This window comes from Xiphophorus hellerii, chromosome 15, assembly GCF_003331165.1.
Source record: "Xiphophorus hellerii strain 12219 chromosome 15, Xiphophorus_hellerii-4.1, whole genome shotgun sequence".
In the NCBI taxonomy this organism is placed as follows: Eukaryota; Metazoa; Chordata; class Actinopteri; order Cyprinodontiformes; family Poeciliidae; genus Xiphophorus; species Xiphophorus hellerii.
The window spans coordinates 1,314,011-1,339,195 of NC_045686.1; the positions used below are offsets into that span (position 1 = coordinate 1,314,011).

The 25,185-nt window shown below is 36.8% G+C and overlaps 1 protein-coding gene across 2 annotated transcripts; it reads left to right on the plus strand.

Moving 5' to 3' along the window:
* kif3ca (kinesin family member 3Ca) lies at positions 1-24,857 on the plus strand. Of its 2 annotated transcripts, XM_032585714.1 has the most exons (9): positions 1-398; positions 510-1,975; positions 19,105-19,206; positions 19,315-19,437; positions 20,372-20,490; positions 21,450-21,566; positions 21,675-21,783; positions 22,407-22,543; positions 24,134-24,857. In XM_032585714.1, exons 2-9 carry the CDS (start codon positions 566-568, stop codon positions 24,219-24,221), a joined length of 2,205 nt encoding a protein of 734 aa, XP_032441605.1. In that variant the 5' UTR covers positions 1-398; positions 510-565; the 3' UTR covers positions 24,222-24,857. The 2 variants fall into 2 exon arrangements, with proteins under 2 accessions (XP_032441605.1, XP_032441604.1); XM_032585713.1 differs by having other exon boundaries at positions 1-1,975.
* Positions 24,858-25,185: the final 328 nt, after the last annotated feature.

The following is a 25,185-nucleotide window of genomic DNA, read 5'->3' on the forward strand; positions in this document are numbered from 1 at the left end:
ATGTGTGTGAATGCGCGTGTGTGAGTGATTTTTTATTATTTTTTCTCTCTCTCATGAAGCTCCGTCTCCGCGCAGACTGAGAGCTGCAGATCCGCTTCAGAGCATCTTCCAGCGGGGGGACTGGAAGATGCAGACGTCGGCATGTCGCGCTGCTCCCGGATCTCTGCAGTCATGACGGCCGGAGGAAGATGTGTGAACTGACTTGTGTCATTCCTGGCGTTGTTGGATCTGTTTTTTCTTTCCACCGAGTGAATCTGTGAATCTGGACGTGTTGCGGGACTGAAATGGAGCGTCAATCCGAAGCGTGAAAGACACCGACCGACAGTTTGTGTTTGAGGGCTAAAATTGGACAATAAGCAAAGGAAATCAGAAAGAGGGGCGTCTCATCATTTGCAATGGTAATTTTTCTGTTTCTATTTTTAGCCACAATTTCTTTTCTCCATTGTGACATGACCACGAAGCCATATTGAATGCCTTATTAATGATTTTTCATGGAATATAATTCACAGACACTTGCTGTATTCTCTAATTAGGAATATATTGACCTAATTCAAAGAAGCCAATCATGTCCAAAAATAAGAGCAGCGAGTCAGTGAAGGTGGTAGTTCGATGCCGTCCGTTGAGCCGGAAAGAGGAGTCTAATGGTCCTGCTGGGGGGATTGTGCAGATGGATCTACGGCTGGGACAGGTGATCCTCAGAAACCCCCGAGCACCACCAAGCGAGCCCCAAAAAACATTCACATTTGATGCGGTATACGATTCAAGCTCCAAACAGCGAGACCTGTATGATGAAAGCGTCCGTCCACTGATAGATTCGGTTCTTGCAGGCTTTAATGGCACCATCTTTGCCTACGGGCAGACTGGAACTGGAAAGACCTACACCATGCAGGGATTGTGGCTGGACCCAGAGAAGCAAGGTGTGATCCCTAATGCTTTTGACCACATCTTCACGCACATTTCCCGCTCACAGTCCGACAAGCAGTATCTGGTGCGGGCGTCCTACCTTGAGATCTACCTAGAGGAGATCCGTGACCTCCTTGATCCCAATCACGGCAACACCAGAGGACTTGAGCTCAGAGAGAGTCCGGAGACAGGAGTTTATGTTCAAGATCTCACATCTTGCGTGTGCAAAAGTATCAAGGAGATCGAGGAGGTAATGAATGTGGGCAATCAGGCCAGGGCAGTTGGAGCAACGGACATGAACGAACATTCATCAAGGTCCCATGCCTTGTTTCTGATCACTGTGGAATGCAGTCAGCCTGGACCAGATGGGAGGAAACATATTAGAGTGGGACGCCTTAATTTGGTGGACCTGGCTGGCAGTGAGCGGCAAGCTAAGACAGGAGTCCAGGGTGACCGCCTTAAGGAAGCCGCTAAGATCAACCTATCTCTATCAGCTCTGGGGAATGTCATCTCAGCTTTGGCCGATGGACGTAGCAGCCACGTGCCGTACCGGGACTCCAAGCTGACGCGGCTGTTGCAGGACTCTTTGGGTGGCAATGCCAAGACGGTCATGGTTGCAACTCTTGGCCCAGCCCCTCAGCATTACGATGAGACTCTCACCACCCTTCGTTATGCCAATCGTGCAAAGAACATCCAGAACCAGCCCAGAGTCAACGAGGACCCCAAAGATGCTCTTCTCCGTGAGTTCCAGAAGGAGATCGCTCGTCTCAGGGCGCAGCTCAATCACAGGAGGTTTAGGAGCAAACAGAAGAAGGAGCAGGTGGATGGTGAGGCTTGGGAAAGAGATGGGGATGAAGAGGAGGAGGAGGTTGAGGAAGAAGAGGTGGGAAAAGAGGCAGAAGAGTTTGTGAAGCTGGAGGAACAAAGGTTGGAGAAGGAGAATGAAGCCATTAGAGAGGATCAATTCCTGTTGGCAGAGGAGAAGCAGAAGCTCCTGGGGGAGAACGAGAAGATGATGGGGGATCTGAGGAAGAGGCAGGAAGCCACCGAACAGCTGACTGCCAGATACAAGGTGAGTCTCACTAGGAGAAGTTGGTCTTTATTGTTCTCTCTGTCCAATCACCGACTGGTCATCTTCATACAAGCCCGTCTTATTCTAGTATTACACTTTAGTTCTTTACAATCTCAGGCATTTACCATTAACTAAAATATCGGCGCTCTAAGTTAGATTTCTGGGGTATTTTGGTGTTTTTACATGTAAGATTTGGTTCCATTGGGAGCCAAAATTGCATCTTATGTTACATTTTCAGCTGTTGAGGTCACTTTCATTTGGCTCTGTATCAAACAAACCAGACCATTTGAAAAACCTGTTCCCCTCAAACACCTGTGGGGGCGCTGCATCAAGAAAATGACACAAAAATCTCAAAAACACCTTCATAAAACATAAATAAAAATGGAGTAGCCTCAGATTTTAGCGGTTGTAGGATTTCTCTTTTGTTTTTGATAAAAGACCACCAACCATTTATCCCAATGGTGTTAGACTCCTGCATTTGTTTTGGTTGTATTTACCCAGAATGCCCTGTGCCGTAGTCCGCTTTCTGCATTCCTGCATATGTGATCTCTTGGCATATGCATTGGACCAGAGTTCACTTCACCCGAACCGAAACTTAGGTTTTAAGGCAAAGTTTTTGCTTTTTTGGTCCTCATCAGAGTTTGACCTCACCAAACGAACCAGACTTTCTAAACAAACAAACTGGAGTTTGATTAAAGCAGACTAAACAAGGCTGGTGTGAATGCACACTATATTTTCCAATCTGGACCTGTGAAGTTGCTTGTATCTTAAGAAGTCAGCTCTTCCTCTGTTAAATTCAGACATAGGTCACAATCACACATAGAAATCAAAGACTGAGCCAGAGCTGCATTAATCACTCGCCCTGATTCATGGGACATATATGGTCAATAAGTCACTGGTGCAGAATGACTGAATCACTGAGCTCTATAATCCTGTAGCTGCAGCCTCAACCGTCCAACATGAAACTTTGCTGGATCAGCTAACTGGAGGTGATGAAAGGAAGGGGGGATTTTTCCTTTCTTCCTTCTGGATTTTTCACATAATGTTAATCAACTTACGGTAAAATGCCAATTAATAGTTTATTAGATCAAAAATTGGTTCCAATCTATTACGACAATTTAGACCTCCTTTTACTGTTGTAATTTGGCCTCCATCCAGCAGAGGGCGCTCCTGGTCATCCTCAAGTACAGCCGTTGATGCAAGAACCAAGATGGTGGAGCCGTATTTTAAAAGGGGAAACGGTCCAGAGTCCGGTGTGGGATTCGAAATGCACTTTATGTAGTTCTGATTTAAAATATAAGTTTCACCTTAATAGTGCTTATTCAGCCGAGGGGCTGCATGACGGAGCAGCGTTAGCATATTGTGAAAACATTTTGTCCTTTTATGATATGGAAATATTAGCTAATTAGCCGATAACTAAAGGCCCTTTTCCAATAGAGAGCCTCTAAATGTGGCTAATTATCAGGTGTTCTCACTTTTCCTTCAGTACCAGAGACATTTTCAGAACCTAGAGATGATTTTGATGCATTTAGCATTGAGGGAACTAGATGGATGCTAGTGGAGAGTGTCCTAGTATCACAAGAACAACATTGGTTTCTCATAGCATTTAAAAGGTTAAAGTTACCACCAATTTCTCAAAAGATGACGGGCATTGTCACTAAATCGGATCCCTGCTTGTATTTGTGAAAAACAGAATTGATAAAATAATATTTCCTTTATATCGTTATGCCCTTTGTTTAGTTATATATTTTTTTTTTAGCAATTCCTGTTCGTAAGTGAGGGTCTAAATCATGATCTTGTGCTACTATCATTCATTTCTGTTCACATTTCTTCCTGTCACGTTATTCCTCAGAGGACGTTGGGTTAATAGGTTTTAGAGCTAATTTGTTTAAAATGTTCAGAGGATCAGTGTGCATGATTCACCGGCCAGCTGCTGAGCGATAAGGGGAAGAAGTATTTCCTGCCTTTGATGCATCAGTCTTTTTTTCGTTTGGTCAGTTTAGAAGGAAACACACAAGATCAATCACTTAACGTGAAAAATAACCTATTCTAAGACGATCAGTGATTGATAAAGCTTATTCCTCATGTGTCAGGAAAAATAAATGTTGGTGTTCCTTTGCTGGGCCCATGCTTTTAAACCCATCTTTTACACCCTGTTTTGTAGCTGTAAATGAATAATTTTATAATTTGCTGTTGAAAATATTCCGCATTACACCTCTGGTAACAGATAGTGGAGATTCCACATTTATGAATTATTGTTGTTTCTATTTTTAAAGATTTAGGTCTGTATCAGGAACAAAACATGCCGGCTTTATTTGGTAAACGTATTCAAATGCATTGTTTGGGTTGTTTTTTAAACAAAAAGTTATTTTTTCCCATCCTTTTTGACCAATGAGTCACAGGTTGGTTTGACATGAGGTCAAAATGAACCAATTAGAGATGAGATCAGATGGTAATGTGTCTTTCAGAAACTCGTTAGGCTCACTCACAACAAACATGTAGCTCAGGAACTGTGCAGCTCTGTTGGCTCAGCTGGTGTGTCCATCTGTCTGATGCAGTACATTACGTTGTTGGGCCGGAGGTGTCGTCAGGCAAAGTATATAATCTCCCTTTTACTCTGTGAGATCATCATTCAAGAGGTTTAGACCTGATAATTTGATTTCATGTATACATATTTCCTCTTTTATTAGTATCTCTCTTGCAGAGTTTGGAAGAACAGCCAAAAATTGTACTCAAGTAAGAGTAGCACTACTTTAACATATTTTTACTCATGTAAAAATGAATTACTCAAGTAAGAGTAAATATTTCATCACGTCTACTCAACTACTGAGTAACTGATCAAATCAATCATTTAATATTTAAAAATTACACCATCGGACAGACCAAATTATAAAGTTAAGTGGAAAGTTTGGTATTTTAAAGACAAAAAGGAAAATTTTTTTAATTAGTCATAAAAAAAAAAAAAATTAGACAAAAGAACATTTTTCTGAATCAGTTTGTTTCAATAAAAACTTATAAAACTTTAACAAAAACTGCAAGTGTGTGTCTGGTGAATTTTTACTTTAATCCTGTTTGGTAAAAGAATCCATAAATTTTACTCAAGTAACAGTAGCAATACGTCATAATAAAATTACTAAAGTAAAAGTAAAAAGTACAGTGTGATAAAAATACTCCTAAAAGTTTTTTGTTTCTTTTTTTGCCAAAAAGTTACTCAGGTAAATGTAATTGAGTAAAAGTAACTAGTTACTACCCAACTCTGGTCTCTTGATTCAGACACGGTGCTTCATCATATTTTTGTGGCTCGTTCTTGTTCTGATCACATTAACTTTTCATGCTGTCATATTTCACTTTGTGCAGCAAATTCTTAAAAAGAGAAAAACTTTGAGCTTTCAGAAGTTGCTGAGTCCAAGCTGCACCGATTTGTTTCATGAATTATTCATGCAAGTCAAGTCAAGTTTACTTGTACAGCACGTTTCAGCAACAGCTCAAAGTGCTTTACATCGTAAAATCATCATACAGTCATCATTTGTGAAACACGTGATGACTGTAACAACAACACATTATTCTTCAGCCAAATACTATCATCCACTTATTGCTAATCAAAGGCGAATGATTTAAATAAACTCAGTGTTTCGGCTGTTTTGAAGTTTTCTGGAAGATTGTTCCAGATTTGTGGTGCACAGAAGCTGAAAGCTGCTTCTCCTCGTTTGGTTCTGGTTCTGGACAAGCAGAACCAGAACCAGCAGACCTCAGAGGTCCGGTAGGTTGAGACAACAGCAGATCTTTAATGTATTTCGGTGCAAAGCTGTTCAGTGATTTATAAACTAAAAACAGTATTTAAAAGTCTGTTCTCTGATCGATCTGATTGATTTTTTTATGTGAAGATTCTGTTGCACTAATCAATGCGACTAAAGATGAACACATGGATGAGTTTCTCTAGCTCTGGCTGAGACATTAGTCCTGTAATCCTGGAAATGTTCTTCAAGTGATAGAAGACCGACTTTGTAACTGTCTTTATGTCTCTGATGGTTCAAATTGCATAAAACCCCACACAGATTTCTTTTTGTAAAACTTTGCACTATTTTCCTTTTGCAAAATGGTTATACATTACTTTGCAATTGTCTTTGACAAACAATCCAATTAAAATAAGTTAAACGAAATGTTAAAAATGATTAGAATACTTTTGAAAGACGAGTTTGCTTGAAAACAGTCAAACATTATCTTAATCTTTCAATAAATCCTGAGCAGCTGTTTTCAGACGAAAGAGAAAGAAAGAAAAAGAATAAATTAAAAATATTCTTCTAGTGATACAAGGCTGATTTTGTAATTCTCTTTATGTGTGTCCATTTACTAAACCCGGATTTTGAGCCTGATCACTAGTTTCTGACCTGAATTTCTCCTGATTTTTTGTTTATTTTTTAGCAGCTTACATGTATGATTTTGCATATTTAGGGTTGTCTAGCCTCATTAATAATCCTAATTTCTTTCCTCTGAACTTAACTGTTACATCAGCATTTAATACTCGGTGCAGTGAAACAGTTGTATGTCAGTGCGGCTGCTGTTCGCAGCTTCAGGCCTGTCAGGAGGCTCCTGTGAATGACTCTTCAGCGGACTATTCTTAGATCCACTTTCTGGGTCAGAACTGCAAGCATCTTTTTACTTTCTCCCCAGTTCCTCTAATTAGCGACTGTTTCTTCCTTCTGCTTTTTAAATTAATGATGATGTAGAAAATCAGTCCATTAGTGTTGCTCGTATGGACTGCAGGAGTCACTGAACTTCAAACCTCCTGCTAATGTAGTTCTCTGGAGCAGGATAAATGGCAATAAGAAAGATATTTTTTTAAATAATGCATTAACATTAAAACATTCATTTAGAGATGAAATGATTAATCAGATTAATCGTGGTGAATCAATCATTGAAATAATCAACTAATTTAGTAGTTGACTAATCGCTAACCAGAGTATACAGACTCAAAAAGTAGTATTTGCTAAAAATCTGTCAGCAAACTTAATTTAGCCAAAACTTTACAAAAATTTTACATTTAAAATAAAAAACCTTCTACGTCTGTAAATATATTCTACTCAGAACTTTGTAAGTGGTAGTTTTAGCTTCACTTGGTTCAAATTCTTTTTGTATTTGCATTTTTGTGTATTCTAATATTGTATCAAAAAGATGTAAGTGGTTAAATGGAAAATCTGCCAATGTTTCATAAGATTAATCGATTAATCATAAGAATAATTCATTACTAAAATAATTGTTAGTTGCAGCCCTTTTTTTTTTTTTACACTAGTTGGCTTTCTACACTTGTTTTTGTCAAGTTAGCCTTTCAAATTTTATACATTTGACTTGCCAAAAGTATGTTATTGCCACCAAATGTCCAGCTTGTTTTTAAAAATCCAGAGATACTTTTGTCTCTAATAAGAGTGAATGTAATGAAATAAATCTAAAAATAAAAACTCTTTGGTAAACTGCCCAGATGAAGGCGGCGTTGGGAAACATTGAGCTTTTACGTGTTTTTTTTAACTCATGCATTGTGAGGTTTTGCTTCAAACAGAAGCAAAATATTAAATATTAAAATATTTGTGCTGATAGTTTCCATAGTTTCCAGTTTCAGATGTTTTTCACATTAACTCGTTCTCCAGTTTGTGTTTTGCTGTTGAAGGAAATCAGTGTTGACCCGACATTAAGTTCCTGCTGCCTGCAGAACCAACAACAATGACGATGACATCATGGGATTTACCACGAGCAAAGCACATGACACAAGCTATTAATTGTGATTTTATGTGAAAGACCAACATGAGGCAATGCATAATTGTGAAAGTAAATAAAACAGCACAGTGAGAAGTGAGTTAGTAGATTCTAGCTGTGTGTAATTTAATTTCTATATAAATGTACAGTACAGACCAAACGTTTGGACACACTTTCTCATTGAATTCAATGAGAAAGTGTGTCCAAACGTTTGGTCTGTACTGTATGTAGTTCTGTGCAGTGTTGTATAAAGTACTGAAATCTCAGAGTCAAGTAAAAGTATAAGTACCTCTCCAAAATATGACTTTGGTAAAAGTCCAAGTCACTGACTGAAATGTTACTTGAGTTAAAGTCTTAAAGTATCTGAAACTTCTTGTACTTAAGTATGGAAATTACTGTAAAAATGGATGTACTCAAGTAATGTAATGAAAAGTACAAGTAAAAAGTAAAACAAGGCAAATGCAGTTTGAATGACATATTTTGTATTTTGGTAAACTTGTCAAATACACTTAAAATAATGTACACAACCAAGTGCAGGCAAAATTAAACCTGCTAATAGATATACCTGCAGGCATCATTTAGTTAAGAAAATTAGGTGCTTTACCTATAGCACAAGGTTAACTTAACCTGCTTTACAACTGAACCAGCTTCTTAGTAAACCCTCCAGGACAGAAAATACAAAGTTTTTGTAAGCCTTAAGTTTTCCCTTCAAGTAAGGTCAGTGCTGAAAATGAGAAAAATAAATAGTACAGAAAATGCAGCCAACATGAAGAAAAAGAGCTGTTACGATTACTCTACTTCACAAATCAGTGAATCAGTCAATGCTACAGTCAGTAGGTGGTGCACACAACTGGTCATTATGCAAAAGAAAAAAAATTGGGAGGGAAATGCAGCTTATTGGCATCTGTAAACCTGGTTTTGAACTTGCATGCCTTTCCTATATTCGTTAAATTTAGTCTAAATTGCTATTGCTATGGCTTCTGCCCCCTTGAACAGAGGAGTCTAGGTAGCCTGCTACAGTCAACATTAGGCCTAAGCTAAATACACCATGTGTGGAACTGAAACAATGCCAAACAAAGTTCATTTATGGTCAAGATTTCACAATACAGTAGTGCCTAGTGACCAAGCTATAGTTACTGAAATAGGAGGATTATAACCATTTCATAAGACGTTACCTCGATGTGTTTCTTCAAGTTGGACGGGGAGTTTTTGTAAGATAGAATTTCCACATCTTTGGGCAGGAATAACATAAACTGTATGCGGTACGACGAATCTTTAACACCCACGAAAGAGTATATTGTGTTTAAATAAGGCCATGGGCTCTCATCACCAGCTGGTGGTTCCCCTGGAGCCGTGTCCGACGTAGTTGCAGTCGTTGTGGTCTCCGTCTCCTTCTCCATGTGGCTGCTGCTGATTGCCAGACTTGCTTTGTGTTTAATGGGAGAAGCGAAACAGGTGTATCCTATTGGAGGTGATGAACAAGCCCAGGCAAGCAGGCTACGGACTTTGTTCGGTAGCCTACTTGCTACTTGCTAATCAGTAGGTGGGATCAAAACACTTGCGTTTCTCTCTCTCGCTTTTTTGTAACGAGTAACTAAACCACACATTGAAAATGTATCGGAGTAAAAGTACGCAATTAAGTTCGGAAATATAGTGAAGTAAAAGTGAAAGTTATCAAAAATTTTCATACTCGAGGAAAGTATGAAGTACTCCAAAATATACTTAAGTAAAGTAGTGAAGTATTTTTACTTCGTTACTATACAACACTGGTTCTGTGAAGGCTTCAGAGGATTGTTAGAGAAGATCAGTGAACAAAAAGCACCATGAATACTAATGTTAGGCAGGTTGTGTATGAATTTCTAGAAATGTCTGAATCAGGGTTAGGTTATGAGATGGTTTTCTAAAATTAACATTTTGCACATTTTTATGCCTCCATTGCTTCTAAAAACATCCCAAGAGCTTAAAAAACACCCAGACATTTTTTGGCAAGAAGTTAATGTTTTTTGGTGTCTGGAAAATTAGCTATTTTATAAACCCTCAATGGCTAAGCCAGTCAGTGTCTACTGTGGCGTTACCTAGCAACCTCAGTGGAGCTCCGCCCCTTACCTAGCAACCCAAGCAGAGCCCTAGCATGTTTGAGCAGCTAGTTTTACTGCTGTACAATGGCTGCTGGAAAAGACAAGTTTTGTTGTTGACTTATCATCCAGAAATCAGATGCTAAATTCTTGTTGGTTGTGCAGGAGGCTCCGCTTCTGCTTTTCAAAGATGTACGGTTGTCTAAATAAGAGTGTGTATGTTGAGCTAAGGGGGAAGTGGCCAGAAAATCAGCTCATCCTGAAAGGAGCTCAAAATATCAAGAACTGACCAGACTGAAATCTCACTATCTGAGAATGAGTTTGTACAAAAATATTAAAATGTTTCCTGTAGCACATAGACCGAGCCTAGCTTGTTTAAGGAAGCATAACAGGTCAATTTTAATGGAAACACCTGAAGAGGTGAGCATTAATTGGAGAAGGAGCCAAGAGGCCTTTGGTACAGCTTGGGTGTGAGAAACTGTCTATTAGTTGTGTTTTCCATAAATCTGGCCTTTGCAGAAGAATATCAGTGATTTTTGAATGAAACCATAAGCAGTGAGTCGTACAGGACGTACAGTACAGACCAAAGGTTTGGACACACCTTCTAATTCAGTGGGTTTTCTTTATTTTCATGACTATTTATAAGGCAAGAAATCCCACTTATTAACCTGACAGGTTACACCTATGAAGTGAAAACCATTTCAGGTGACTACCTCTTGAAGCTCATCAAGAAAATGCAGAGTGTGTGCAAAGCAGTAATCACAGCAAAAGGTTGCTACTTTGAAGAAACTAGAATATAAGGGCTATTTTCAGTTGTTTTACACTTTTTTGTTTAGTGCATATTTCCACATGTTATTCACAGTTTTGATGCCTTCAGTGTGAATCTACAATGACAATAGTCATGAAAATAAAGGAAACTCATTGAATTAAAAGGTGTGTCCAAACTTTTGGTCTGTACTGTACGTGCACAAGTGTTTAAATGTAAGCTGATAAATTAATGACACTACCATCGCAAATGTGAGCAAAACTTTTAAAATACTTAGCTAATGTTGGGAAATAAAACAATTCCGCAACTATGGTTTACCATTAAATAAGAAATACAATTAAAACCACACTTGACATGAAGGAATTCTCGATAAATATTGAGAATGAACAAAACAGCAGCCAAACCCCAAAGAAAAATGTTGAAAACCGCTTGAAAAGTCCAGGAAAGTCTGGCTGCTTGGAAGCAAAATATAAGGACACACACTTTTGAACTCACCTTTACCTTTTTTGTTTGTACAAACACAACTGATTAACCATTTTCTTACAGTTAACATACAGTGCAAACATACAGTCACATGCACAGCTGGATAGAGTAGCGGTTTCCTGTTTATCCGGCTGCCTTCCTGTGAAATTAGAGCGAGAAGAAGGACGGAGACATGGCGGCCTGAATCTGAAGGTTACAGTGTGGGGGAGGCTGATAACGGAGCTCATCTCTGCTCTCCATTTCTCAACATACAGGCCTGCGTATGCTGAAATATTGATGAATCGACTGTGTGTGTGTGTGTGTCTGTGTGTGTAGATGAAATCAGTTAACCCATGTCTTCACTTCATACTAGTAGTACAAGAAACATGCAGATATAAAATATTGAAAGCATGTTTGTTTTACAAGGCACGCAATCAGAGACATTTGGTTCTGCAATCTTACATCTAATGATATTTACTTTTTGCATTAAATACCATTTTTAATGATTATTTTATTAATCAATTATTCTGAAAGAACTAAGAAAGCCTAAAAAACAAGAAAAAAAGCTATTTTAATGAGAAAAAGCTTTTATAATTAATTTTTTGTTACTTTTCATGGTGGCTTCCTTTTCCTAATATTACGACTTTATTCAACATTAAGACATTATTCTCATATTATTTTGACTTTATTCTTGTAACGTCATTACCCTAAAAAAACAAACAGCGTATTTTATTGTTTTGACTTATGTTTAAAGTCCAAATAAAAAAAAACAAACAAGATGGCGGCTTGGTCACTTTGAAATATGAAAATCTGAGGAGTGAATTGGTGAAAATGATTTTTCAAATCATGATTTGATTTTTTTAAAATCAAATGATGATCTCAAACCATTTTTGAAGATTTCAGAAATCTTCAAAAACTTCAATCAATAAAATCGATTAATCTCCCGGCTTTAATTTGAGGCTTTAAGCTTAAGTGGTTCAGCATCGATCAGGAAAAATGAATTTCGGTAAATGAAACAGATTCTCAGAAATATCCACCTTATTTCTACTCTTTCTCCATTCGTATCGGTCAAATCAATCGATCAGATTTTATTTTTTTGTATAGCACATTTCAGCAACAAAGCAGTTCAAAGAGCTTTAAATCATAAAAACAACAAAAATCAACAATTGAAACATTACATTTTTCTTAGTGTTGTCATTATTATTTCATTTATTATGGTACAAAAGCAGCCCTAAACTGGTGGGTTTTTAGTCTTGATTTAAAGGAACTCGGTGTTTAACAGTTTTCTGGGAGTTTGTTCCAGATATGGGGTGCATAGAAGCTGAAAGCTGCTTCTCATGTTTGGTTCTGGTTCTGAAAGTGTTCCTTCTTTGTTCCTTCGCTCGCCATCGTCCGTGTCAGAGACCTGTTGTCGTCACATGATATTTATAGCCAGATCGCTCCAGGCGGGATCCAACCTCGCTGGGTCTGGGTGTCTTGATGCGCCATCAGCTCCGTATGCATCACTTCCCTTTCTCTTTTCTTTCCCCCATCAGGAAATGGATCGGTTACAGCTAAAAGAATCTGAGTGTGCACTTTAGTGCAGATAATATGTCCACAAACAAGTCTGCTGTCTGTGCTTGTTTTCGCACCTTCGGTAAAGTGAAACACCTTTTTTTCCTCTCACAGTCTCCTAAACATTAATCAACTAGGAAATCTGTAGCAACTAATTCTATTTATTAACAAATTAATGTAATAAATAAAAAGAGAGCATACTCAAAGTAAGAAAGAGAAAGATTCCTGGTGTTTTATCTTATTTTTAGGGTTTGATTTGGCTTCTTAAATTATCCATTAATTCGTGTCAATCAGTAAAAATAAACAAACCACAACAAATCAGGCAAGCAGAGCTGTATCAAGGAACATTTCTCTAATAATGGACTGAAATAAGCTATTAAAAGGTTTAGCACCCAGCTACTAAAAACATTTTAACAAGTTGAAAAGATAATTTTAGTATTCTACTATTCTATTGATTTTTTGATGATTAATCGGCCGAATAAATTTGGCATATCCTGCCAATTTTGTTATTTAACAACAAATATGCACATTGTTGTTGCGCAACACCCCCCCCCCCCCCCCCCTTCTGTCTCTACTGTCTCACTCTCTACTTCCTCTTCTGAGAGGGGAGATGTGCTACCAGCTCTCCTTCTAACGGGTTAATTGAGTTTCCTAAATCTGCTGGGATTTACCCTGCCCAGAACTGAAGTAAACTCTGTTTAAGCTGGTTTCGAGAAACGATTCGCCTGGTTTCTGACGGCCAACATCCAGGTGTCCCACCCTTCTTCCCCCTGTGAATTAGCCAGACTGAGCAGCCTACAGCCAACTAGTTTCACAGAGCACACCTGTTAACGGTCGCTCGTTCTCTATTTTACAACTTGCATTTGTTATCGAACCAGGTAGGTTTTAGTGACTCGGGCGAGTCCCAAGGATGACGTTTTAAATTTGGGCTACCAGCAACCTAAAAACATTTTAAACTTCTTCCTCTCCAGAATCAAACATCACAGCTATTTTACAACCATCAAAGAACTTTAAGGCGACTCATTAACTGAATGTCCACAACATCTTTTAGATTTTCTTTATGCTAAATATTTTATTAATAAGGCAGTTTTGCAAGGGTCAGTACAGCTTAATTCAGTAGCAGAAATAATCAAATAAGTAAAATCAATCATCTAGTCTATCTTTCCCTACTGCTGATACTAAGAACTAAAAAAAAGGGAACCTTTGAGAGAGACGGACGGAGTTTGACGTTTCGAACCCCAGACCTGGCTTGATGATGAAGAAGGTGCTGCAGCAGGAGGAAGATGTTGATCGGCGAAGGCAGGAATCTCTGTGATGATTGAAGATGAAGAAGGTGCTGCAGCAGGAGGAAGATGTTGATCGGCGAAGGCAGGAATCTCTGTGATGATTGAAGATGAAGAAGGTGCTGCAGCAGGAGGAAGACGCCGATCGATGAAGGCCAGGATCTCCGCAGGTCTGATGAGCCTCCTCTCCGCATGGATGGTGAGGTCACACAGGACTTGGTGCAGGAAGGAAAAAAGGCACCAGTTCTTCTTCTTTGTCTTTGCCTTTGTCTTCATCTTTGTCTTTGGGGTCTGAACCCAGCCGATGAGAGAAGTGCGATTCGAAGCCACAAGTTGCAGGGCTGACGGGTTGGTCCCCATGGCAGGACAGTCTTCGGCTCCGTGGCCCCGGCTCTTCTTCAGCTGCAGAGTTCTTTGTCCATCTCTTGGCTCGAAGCTGCCCGGAGGATCCAACGAAAGGTTCCTCTTTTGCACCCACCTTATATAGGGTTTATCCACCTTTTGGTGCGTTTTCATTGGCTAGTACTGTTGCTGTGCTTGTTTGTCTCGGGGTTGCTCAACCTCCTGTCCATTGCCTGCACAACCTTTTACCTAAATAAGGCGTTGATCATCTCTGCTCTCCTGTTAGTTCCCCTTTTTCCCTTAACCGTTCACCTTTCACCTACTATCTACCTACAACATATTAGTGATGTTTAATTGCAGTTACACCTTTTACACCATTTCAAGTTCAATGTCAAAATCACATTTATATCACATTTATTTTCTTTAGCTTCTCTGATTTATCATTCATTTATAATTTTATAACCATAACTTATATCACATTTATTTTCTTCAGCTTCTCTGATTTATCATTCATTTATGATTTTATAACCATAACTTATTAATTATACTTATTATAATCCTAATGTGAGTTATTACAGATGTTCTTCTGAAAAGAAACCAAGAATAATACATGATTCTAATTATTTAATACCAAAGTTACAGTTACTTGTTTTTCTTGTAAGTGTTCCCACAAATGTACGTGTAAGTATTATTACAAGTAAACCATTATTAATATAAGTATTTTACTTTGAATCTTATCAAATTACTCAAAATGTTTAGATTTCATTCTTTAAAACTTTCATGTTTTAAACTAAGGAATAGTCTCAGCTATTTTTATAAATCTGCAGGCTGGAAACTTACTTCCTCTTTTTCCAGGAAACCTGCTTTTCCTGTTTAATGACTCTCTCTGACTGACTATGATTTCTTATGATTAGATAGAAAAAAGTAGAATTAAAGCAAAGTTTGCTTTAGACAAAAACAACACACACACAACCAGATTTATTTTATTGACACCTAAGTATACTGTTGGGCCTAGAAGTCACTTGAGTGATTCATTTTAAAGATAACTTTATTTATTATTACTGTTAAACTAAAATCTCCAGCATGGGGAAGTGGGATGAGCTCGGATTTTCTTGACAACATAAATAAATAATTCAGTTTCTTAAATAGACATTTTATTGCCTAAAATGCAGCAATGTAGCATTCCTTTAGAGAATGTTTGATTATTAGTAGCAAAGGATGGATCTGCAGCTTATCTGTTGATTAATTTTGGAATAACTGATTTAATAATTGAAAAGAAATTGTGCTTAGTAAGAGATGTTTTCCCCCAGAATTTGAACCAGGTGAAGCTAAAAGTGCTACTTGAGGAGTTCTGGGTGTAACATAATTACAGACAATCTATTACATATTTTTTTGTACATTTTTGGCTTAATTATTGTTCTAAGTGTGTTATTCTGTGAAATAATGGCTCTTCTGAGTCTGTATGTTCCAGTTAATGACTAATTGATTAATAAATTAGTTGATGATTATTTCAATAATTGATTAATCACGATTAATATGATTAATCGTTTTAGCCCTACATTGATTTGTACTTATAGATGTAAAATTTAATATTTTCTTCAGGAAAAAAACGTATTATTTCAGAGTAGACATTGTTATTTTCATAAAATCTTTTTATCTGCTGAAAGTGACGCACCTCCTCTCTGCGGTGGAAGTGCTGAAATCTTTGCTTCTCGCATTCAGTGTTTGCACCCTCATTGTTATATTTTAATTGGATGTTGCTGCAAACAGAGCTGCGTGCAACGCAAAAATGCCATTTGCATTATGACACTGTTGCATGACCCCGGTGAGGATCCCACGGGGAATCCTTTCATCCGAATGAATGAAGCTAAAACCTGAAAGTATTCATCTGCTGGCGCGCTGAGTTAACCTGTTTCAGTTGTCAGTATTGGAGGAATGTGGCCCGGCTGTTCGGGACGTAAAAGGAACATGGGAAGCACAAACGGGGAAAATCCCTGCCATGAATCAGTCCTCTATAATGATGCTGAAAGAATATGTAGCAACACAAAGAGTCACACACACTGAACACAAAGACAGCTTGAAACAAAGAGGCTTTCTGAGCTGCGCCCTCCATGAAGGACGCCACTGTACTTCGCAGCAGTTTAAATGTGTTTCTCTTGAAAGAGCAGTGTGCGTGTGTAAATTTCGGTAGCACACGTTTGCCAGGGACTCGCTGTCTTTTTGTGTTTAAGTCCTGGAAGGAGGCCAAAACAAAATGTCAGTGGACTGTGTTTGCCATGTTTGGATCTCTTTCTTTCCTTCTTTATGTTGTTTTATTTCTGAATTGTCACTCTGTCAGATTTAACCCTCAGCAGCAAAATATAACAGTATGTAATTTGGTAAAATGTACAAAATTGTAATCATCATGATGAGAAAGCAGAAATTTTAAACTTAGCGTGGCAACTAAGAGTTATTTTAGTTATCAATTAATCTATCAACAATTATTCTGATGATTAATCGATTAATCAGATGAAAAAATTGGTATATTCTGCAGATTTTTTAATACAATATTAGAAATACGGACATAAAAGACGGACATATTGAATCTTAGAGGTGGAACTAAGAATTATTTTAGTTATCAATTAATCTATCAATTATTTGTTGGAGATTAATCAATTACTTGAATAAAGAATTGACACAATCAGATGTTTTTGCACAATATTAGAAATGCATTAAAATATGCAAATACAAAATAATTAAAATTCTTTTTAGAATAAGAAAATAAACATTTTATTACCTAAAAGGACATTTGTAGCAAAGGTGCATCTGCAGCTAAATAAATGCTTCTAACGTGAAAAGCTCATCCCTTTAGGCTTGACTTAACATTAATACAGCTATTGCCAATTATTAATTGATGAATTTTGGATTAACCAATCAATAATTGGCTAGTAAAAGTAAACTTTATTTATAGAATTTCAACCAGGTGACGAACGGTAAAACTATACCACCTGAGGAGTTTTTGGTAGAACATATTTACAGACACAGGTGCATTTTATTATTGAAAATGCAAAATGTGTGTACTTTTTGCACAGTTTGCCTTAATTACTGCTCTCAATATGTTTTTCTTTCAGGAAATCACCTTTTTGTAACCCTGTACTCCAGTTAGCAATTAATCGATTACTAAATTAGTTGACGATTATTTCAATAAACGATTAATCTGATTATTCGTTTCAGTGCTGGTGTAGATCAACTGATTGAGAATAAAATATATGGTAATGAGATGAAAGATCACACTGTTTTAATACAACTCATGAACCTGAGAGCCATTATTGGAGTTTAAATATAAAAAGTTACACAAGATCGATTAAGCAAATTTGAACAGTTGAAATACAAACGTTTCATCCAACTTTGGTTGATTATGTGTTTTCAAATTCAAATCTGAAAAAAACAAACAACAAAATGCAAAATATTTACCAATAAGTTACAGCAAATTCTGTGGGTTTATTTCACTGCCTGTATGTTGAGCATTAACAAGGTGAATTATAGAAGACTTACAACACAATAAAGCAAAATTATAGAAAGTAAAACTGAACCAAGCAATGGAATAAATACTAAAATGGTTAAATCCAGTAACAGGGTGATAAATATTTCCTGTGTTGTGTTAAAAAGCCCAGAAAGACTCCATCTTTATTTTAATTATTAAATCTTAACTAACATCCACCTCCAGCAGCAATTTAAACGCTTGTGAAATTTGAAATCAGTTGAAAAAATGCCTTCAGATCTCCTTAAGGGTCAAACTGAGGTCATGTAGATGTTTAACGTTGTGAGTGTTTGAAGCTGCCATCAGCGGAAACATTGTGCTGATGGAGCTGCAAGCTGGCAGCTCAGCATCGTCATGACGACAACATCACAACAAGCTGAGCTCTGCTTAAACTTTACATCGCTTCAGGCATGCACATGTTTCAGGATGAAGTCACTTTGCAAAATTATTCATATCTTCTGCATTTTGTGGCAACTTCCATGTATTGATTTGTGCTTTTCTTAATATTATAGATCATTTTATATAAAAATCTTAAAAAGTGTCCATCAGCCCATCTTAATTATTCGCTGGAATTTGAATCTGCACCAATCTCAAGTAGGGCTGAAATGATTAATCGTGATTAATCGACTATTTAAATAATCTTCAACTAATTTAGTAATTGAATAATCGCTAAGTAGAGTATAAAGACTCTAAGACAGGCCATTTTTTGAAGGAACAACAAACTCAGAGCAGTAATTAAACTAAAACTGTACAATAAAAATATATACAGTACAGACCAAAAGTTTGGACACACAGTTGTGTCCAAACTTTTGGTCTGTTCTGTACATTTGCATTAAAAATGAAAATCTTTTGTCTGTAAAGATGTTCACTACGAGAATGCTATACATTATTGCATTTTAGGCAATAAAATGTTTATTTTGTTGTACAAAAATAATGAATTACTTGATTTTCACATTTTATCATGGATTTCTAATATTGTATAAAATACACTTATGTGGTTAAATAAAAAACCTGCAGAATGTGACCATTCGTTATCTGATTAATCAATTAATTGTCCGAATAATTGATAGAAAACTTGATTTCTATACTAATTACTAGCTGCACATTTAGAATATATGATTTGCACTTTTCTTTCTTGAGATCTGATACACTTTGCCAGATACATTTGACATTTTTTATACTATATTATTTATCCTAATAACATTAAAACTTGCAGCTTTACTCTTCACCCAACTAAATGAATACATTTATACATAAACAGGTGAACTGAAAACATAAAATGGTTAGTTTCTCCTCCTCATCCACGGCTAGATTTGATTTCCTTGTCTATAAATGATCAATGTTAATCCAGTTGTTCTATTATTTTGTGGATTTTTCAGGCAATGGAGAGCAAGCTGCTGGTTGGAGGGAAGAACATCATCGATCACACCAACGAGCAGCAGAAGATGCTGGAGATAAAAAGGCAGGAGATTGCTGAGCAGGTAATTGTCCTTTTAGAGAAATGTTTTTCACAGCTGCATGTTGCACATTAAAGTAATGTATTTACTGCATAATATGGTAAAATACTTTGGTTGTTTTTCTGCTTTCAGACACGAAGGGAGAGGGAGATGCAACAGCAGATGTTGATCCAGGATGAGGAGGCGGTGGAGCTGAGGGAGACTTTCACATCCCTTCAACAAGAAGTCGAGGCCAAGACCAAGAAACTCAAGAAGGTGACATTTTAAAGTGTTTTAAAGTATACATTTTGTGCCTCATACAAATGATGTTCCTTTTGAATATTTCCTACTGTTCTCATCCATTGTAGACATGAATTAGATTAAATATTAACAATCATAACCTCTCCAGTTCTGACTTTCTCCTGGATACAATCCGTCGTGTGAGCGTTGATAAAAATGAAACAAAGGATCCAGTTTGGAGCATAAAGTAATGCAGAACTGCCCCTCCCCCACCTTTTGCTAGTCAACTGCCCTGGTCCCTTATTTGGTGTTTTGGAAAACATTTCCAGTTGTCAAAAACATAAAAAAGGAATAAAAACTAAAGTTGCTCCAACAAACTGCCAAAATAACCTACCAGAGGAGGTAGTGCTTTTTATTTTAATCAATATTAAGGAATTATTGACGTAAAACAAGCTCCTATTTCTTTCTGAAAGTTAGTTTTGTCTTAACTAAAATGTATTTATATGTTTGCATCAGAAAGAAAACCAAAAATACTTGGTAAGATTTTGTGTTTTTGCAGTGACGACTCGGTTGTTGAGCGACAGATATGAACATCACATAAAACATATTGAAAAACCTAATGAAATGTTCCTGTAAAATGGTGGGTAGGATACCACCAAAGACAATTTATTAATATTTTAGTGTGCAGAAAAAATAGATGGTTTTTCTCTAAAGCATCACTTTGCTAAACGGCAGCAGCTTTATAATTCAGGCCTCCTTGTTTTCAACCTGGAGTCAAATAGTGAACAGCATGTCGGTTCTGCAGTGGAGGAGGAAAGCAGAGGAACGAGAGCTCCCATTGGCTGGCCCGTTCGCTACATGTCGGTGCTCCCAGTGCCGTTGCTACTGGCAACCAGGCAGCAGCAAGCTGGAAATCGACTTCTCTGCGCCGGTATCCTCTGTGTTGATCTCTGTTCCCGTTTCCTCCTAGCTGTACGCCAAGCTCCAGTGCACCAAGGCGGAGATCAAGGATGTGAACGACGAGCACGTGAGGAGCCGGCAGGAGCTGGAGCAAACGCAGAACGAGCTCACCAGAGAGCTCAAGTTCAAGTGAGTCCAGCCAGAGCACACACCTCTGCAGACGGCGTGTCCGGGCTGTTGGAGGTAGAAAAGAGGAGAAATTTTACACCAAAAAAAACTTTGGAAATTTTGAGATTAAACACAGAAACTTTTGTGAAAAAACAAGGAAATTTCTGAGATTTAGAAGTTCACAAAATTGACTGTATAAACTCAGAAATTTTGAGGTTAAACAGAAATTTTCTAGAAAACAACAAGGAAATTTCTGAGATTTAAAAGTCAACAATTTGCAGAAAAATCTCAGAAATTTCCTCATTTTTTTCTAGAAAATGTCTAAGTTAGAAAAGTTGACAAACTTGATTATAAAAACTCAGAAATTTTGAGATTAATATCAGAAGTTTTTGAGAATTTTGGGGGGAAATTTTCAAATTCGAAAATTTTCCACTTTTTAAAAAAATTTTCGACTTTTGAAATTCAGAAATTTTCAAGCTTTTTCAAGAAATTTTTGACACTAATCTCAAAATTTCAGAGTTTTTTCCAGCTAATATTTCACTGTTCCAACTCAGAAATTTCCACGCTTTTTCTCAAAAATTTCTGATTTAAATGTAAAAATTTTTGAGTTTTGGCTTGCAAATTATCAGCTTTTCAAACTCTAAAAAAAATTCTCATTTTAACCTCAAACTGTATGAGATTTTTCTCACAAATTTTCAACTTTTCAAACTCGGAAATTTCCAAGTTTTTTGCTTGAAAATTTCTTAGATTTTTTTGGGTGGAAATTTACCTCTCCTTTTCTCTCTTCTATCAATAACGGCCCTAACATGCCATTATACCTTTGAGCTTCAGTTTTAAAGGTTTTATAAATATTATGAGAAATTCCAATTCACTGGAAAAAGAAAACGTTTTCCCCACAAAAAACACATTTGTTAATATATTTTGCTGCGACAGCCACATGTAATTGGACCTGTGCTGTACTGTGTGTTGTGGACACTCAGGTATCTGATCATAGAGAACTTCATTCCTCCAGAGGAGAAGAATAAAATCATGAACAGGTTGATGTTTGACCCAGACGAGGATGAGTGGAAGTTCAAGCCTCTTGTTCCAGATGAAAGGTTGGTTCCGCTCATCTTCCACCACTTCTGAATCAGAAATATAACACGGTTTTAATCCTATATGAATTGCTTTTTTGTCTCATTGATTGTTACTATGCGTTTGTACAGTAAATCCTCACAGATGAAGAAAAGACCGGTGTCTGCAGTTGGATACAAGCGACCAATCAGCCAATACGCTCGGGTAGCACTGTCCATGGGAACTCACTCCAGATACAGGGTAGAGTTACCTATAAAGTTACTTTTTATACCTAAAATGATCCAAAAGTGAAATGTACAGGTAATTAATCACTTAACCAATCAATAAAAAGAAGACCATCTAGTATTAATGTGCTGAAAACTAAAAGTGAATGCAGGGATAATAGGAATGGTGGTGTTTAGTTCTGCTCACATTCACCAATGTGCATTAATGTTATATTAGTTTTAAGTAGTGATGACCCGATACAGATACTCGTATGAAAAATATTGACAAATTATGTGTTTTTAAAACAGATTTTTAAACAGGAAGTGAAGATTTTTGTCTAATATTTATAGGTAATGTATTCCAAAGTTTGGGAGCCAAAACAGAAAATACGTTCCTGCCACATAAAATAAAATTTTACGGTTAAAAATACATATTGCCAATTTTAGGTTTTAGAACAAAGAATGGAAAAAAAATTTAAATGTATCCAGTATGAAAGGGGGGGAATTATGTTTGTGTGGAAAATCTAGACAGATATTTTGTGCGTAAGCAAAACTTAAAGAAATATTGCATGCATAACATGCAGCCTTATTTATTTAAAACCTGCAGTGAAATATGTGATGCAGCTTTGTAATCTGGCTTTGGTGCACATTTCCATGAAGGCTGAGAACATCATGTTGCTGGAGCTGGACATGACTCCTCCAAACACCTCAGCTCTGACGGACGGGGAGCAGAACCAGAGTCCTACACTGAACAACTCTCCCACCAACGACACAGGAATCTGCAAATCTCGCTCTTGGTGAGCCTGAATATCGTCTTTTACCACTGGCTAACAACTTTATTTAAGTTAAACAGTATTTAATAAAAAAAAACAAAAAACAAGTTTTCAGCAACTACCTTACAATGCTGGGTCAAGGAGTCTAAAAACATTGAAAGTATTATACAAATTTCACATTTTGCACATATTTGTACGTCCATTTGGTTCTCTGCTGCTTCCAGAAGAAGTCCAAGCAATTTAAAAAAAACAAAACACCCAGCTGTTTTCTGACAGTAAGTTAATATTTTTTAGTGTATGAAATACGAGCTGTTTCAAAAACATCAATATTATTAAGTCAGAATCGGAGGGCTCTGCCCCGTTACCTAGCAACCCCAGTAGAACCCAGCCCTGTTACCTAGTAACCCTGAAACAACTCCTCATTCAGCTCCTCATTCTGAAAGGAGCCAAAACTAACCACACTAAAATGTTATTATCTGAGAATGATTTTGAGCAAAAAATGTAATAAACATGTTATTTTGTAGCTTATAGATATATCTGATCTAGGTAAAGGCAGCATAGGTAACCTTTAATTAATGATGTCTAGGTTTTAATGTCATTACACAGACTGAGTCTTTTTTGTTGTTGTTTTAAGGAACATAAATCTGACAGTCATCTGCATAAAACTGAAATGTATCAATGCTCTCCTTTTATATATTCAGATTTACAGAAGTGAGGCAGGTTTCCCACTAAATGGAGTCAAACAAAGCATCTGCAGAGTTTGACACATTTGAAAAAATACATATTAGTAAAGAAATATGAAGAATAACATTTATTTCACAAAAAAAACAATGACGGTATGTCTAGTAGTTTAGAAAACTTTTCTCAAACTGCTGCCTTTTTTATTTAAGCCACATTTAAGCCTGTTTTAAGATTTGTAGGCTTAATTATTTTAAAATTTCTAACAAGAGTTTGCTTATGCTTTTTTTGTTCTTTTACACAATGTAAATTAAAAACTATGAACCACACATGCAGAAATTCACATAAGAGCTCAGATGCCCTGAATTTAATGCTAAATGGATTTTATTCAGTTTTAACTTGAAATATTTTTGTTTTTATGTGATTTATAAATGTTTTCTTGAGCAAAAATGTCCCAAATACCAGTTTTCCCATTATAAAAAAATTATTTTTGCAGTCAAACAATATCTGTATACTTTCTTGGGAAATCTTTAAAACATTTTGTTACTGTGCATTGTTTTTTTTTGTGTGTGTGTGTGGGGGGGGGTAGATTATTTTGTTGCTTTAAAATAATTCACATTTAAATCTATTTTTTTTCTACCTTTTGCTTCAATGGTTTTGTAGGTATTACTTATATTATAATACATTTATGTCCTAAAAGGAAAACCTGCATTCAGGCTGACATCTGATTCCTAAACGGTTTAGAGTCAATACATCTCTAAATGGGATTATCCAGGATTAGCCACACCCTCCTCCAGATATCTTAATCTCCTGGCTTTATCTCTCATTTACCATTTAATCTCAGTATTGCTGGTTAATCTTTACAACCTGTTTGTAAATTTCAAATTAAAAAAGCAGATTTTTATCATACCTAGTTAATTTTTTGTGCTTTTTCAGGTACCAGAGTCAAAAATCCATCACTTCCTCTTCTTCTAATAATTCCTTGGCGGGTTGTCAGACGGCCACGCCTGCAGTGGCAATGTAAAGCTTTGTTACAAATAGTTTTTTAAATTATTATTTATTTGATTTCTTCACTTGTTTTGGCCCGTTTGCGGCTTTAAGGACCTTTAATTGACACCGGGACACAAACACACACCATCACCTCTGCTGCCTCCGAAGAAGGCATAAAACAGGAAGCTAACAGACCGGATGAACCTCAGAGACTCCATGAGACTTCATTCCTTCAGTTCGTTTAGGTTCAAACTGTCCCTTTCTTCTGCATGTTTGAGTCAAAGAGGTTTTGGATCAACATTTTCAAAGAGAAAATACAGTCTCACTGAAGTAACTGGTGAATTTTGGAGAGAAAAATGGAAGACGTGGATTAAGATCTCAATAAATACTGAGATATCTATACATATTTCATCTATTCAGGGGATTTCCAGGTTAGGTTTTGTCTGTTTTATGTGTAAAGGGAAGACTTTAACAATTAAGAACATTTTGTCTGTGTTGGCTTTTGGAAGTGACTGCAGTAAAAATAATAATAATGATGTTGTTGGTCAGATGTGGTCCTGAAACCTGAATGATGACCTTTATCATCCCTGTCCATTCGTCTGTCTTTCTGTGTCCAATTCAACTCAAATGTCTTGAAAGAAATATCATTAAAGTGCAGAATGTGATGCTTGTTGGACTTATTTACTGCCTTTTTTTGAAATTCAGAACAGGAAAATAAGGTTTTCAATCATGAGTTCCTCTTCTGTGTCAGTTTTGTGAGTTTAAAAGCGATAGAAATGTCATTAAATAAAACACATTAAAACAAGGAAAATCCTCTTTCATGAATGCAATACTCAATGGGATAAAGTTTTTTAAAAATAGCTAAATGTATATTTTAAGGCCATTTATTTATATAATTTACAGTACAGACCAAAAGTTTGGACACACAGTTGTGTCCAAACTTTTGGTCTGTACTGTATATTGACTTGGTCACAAAAGTAATTTAAAAAAATACTGAC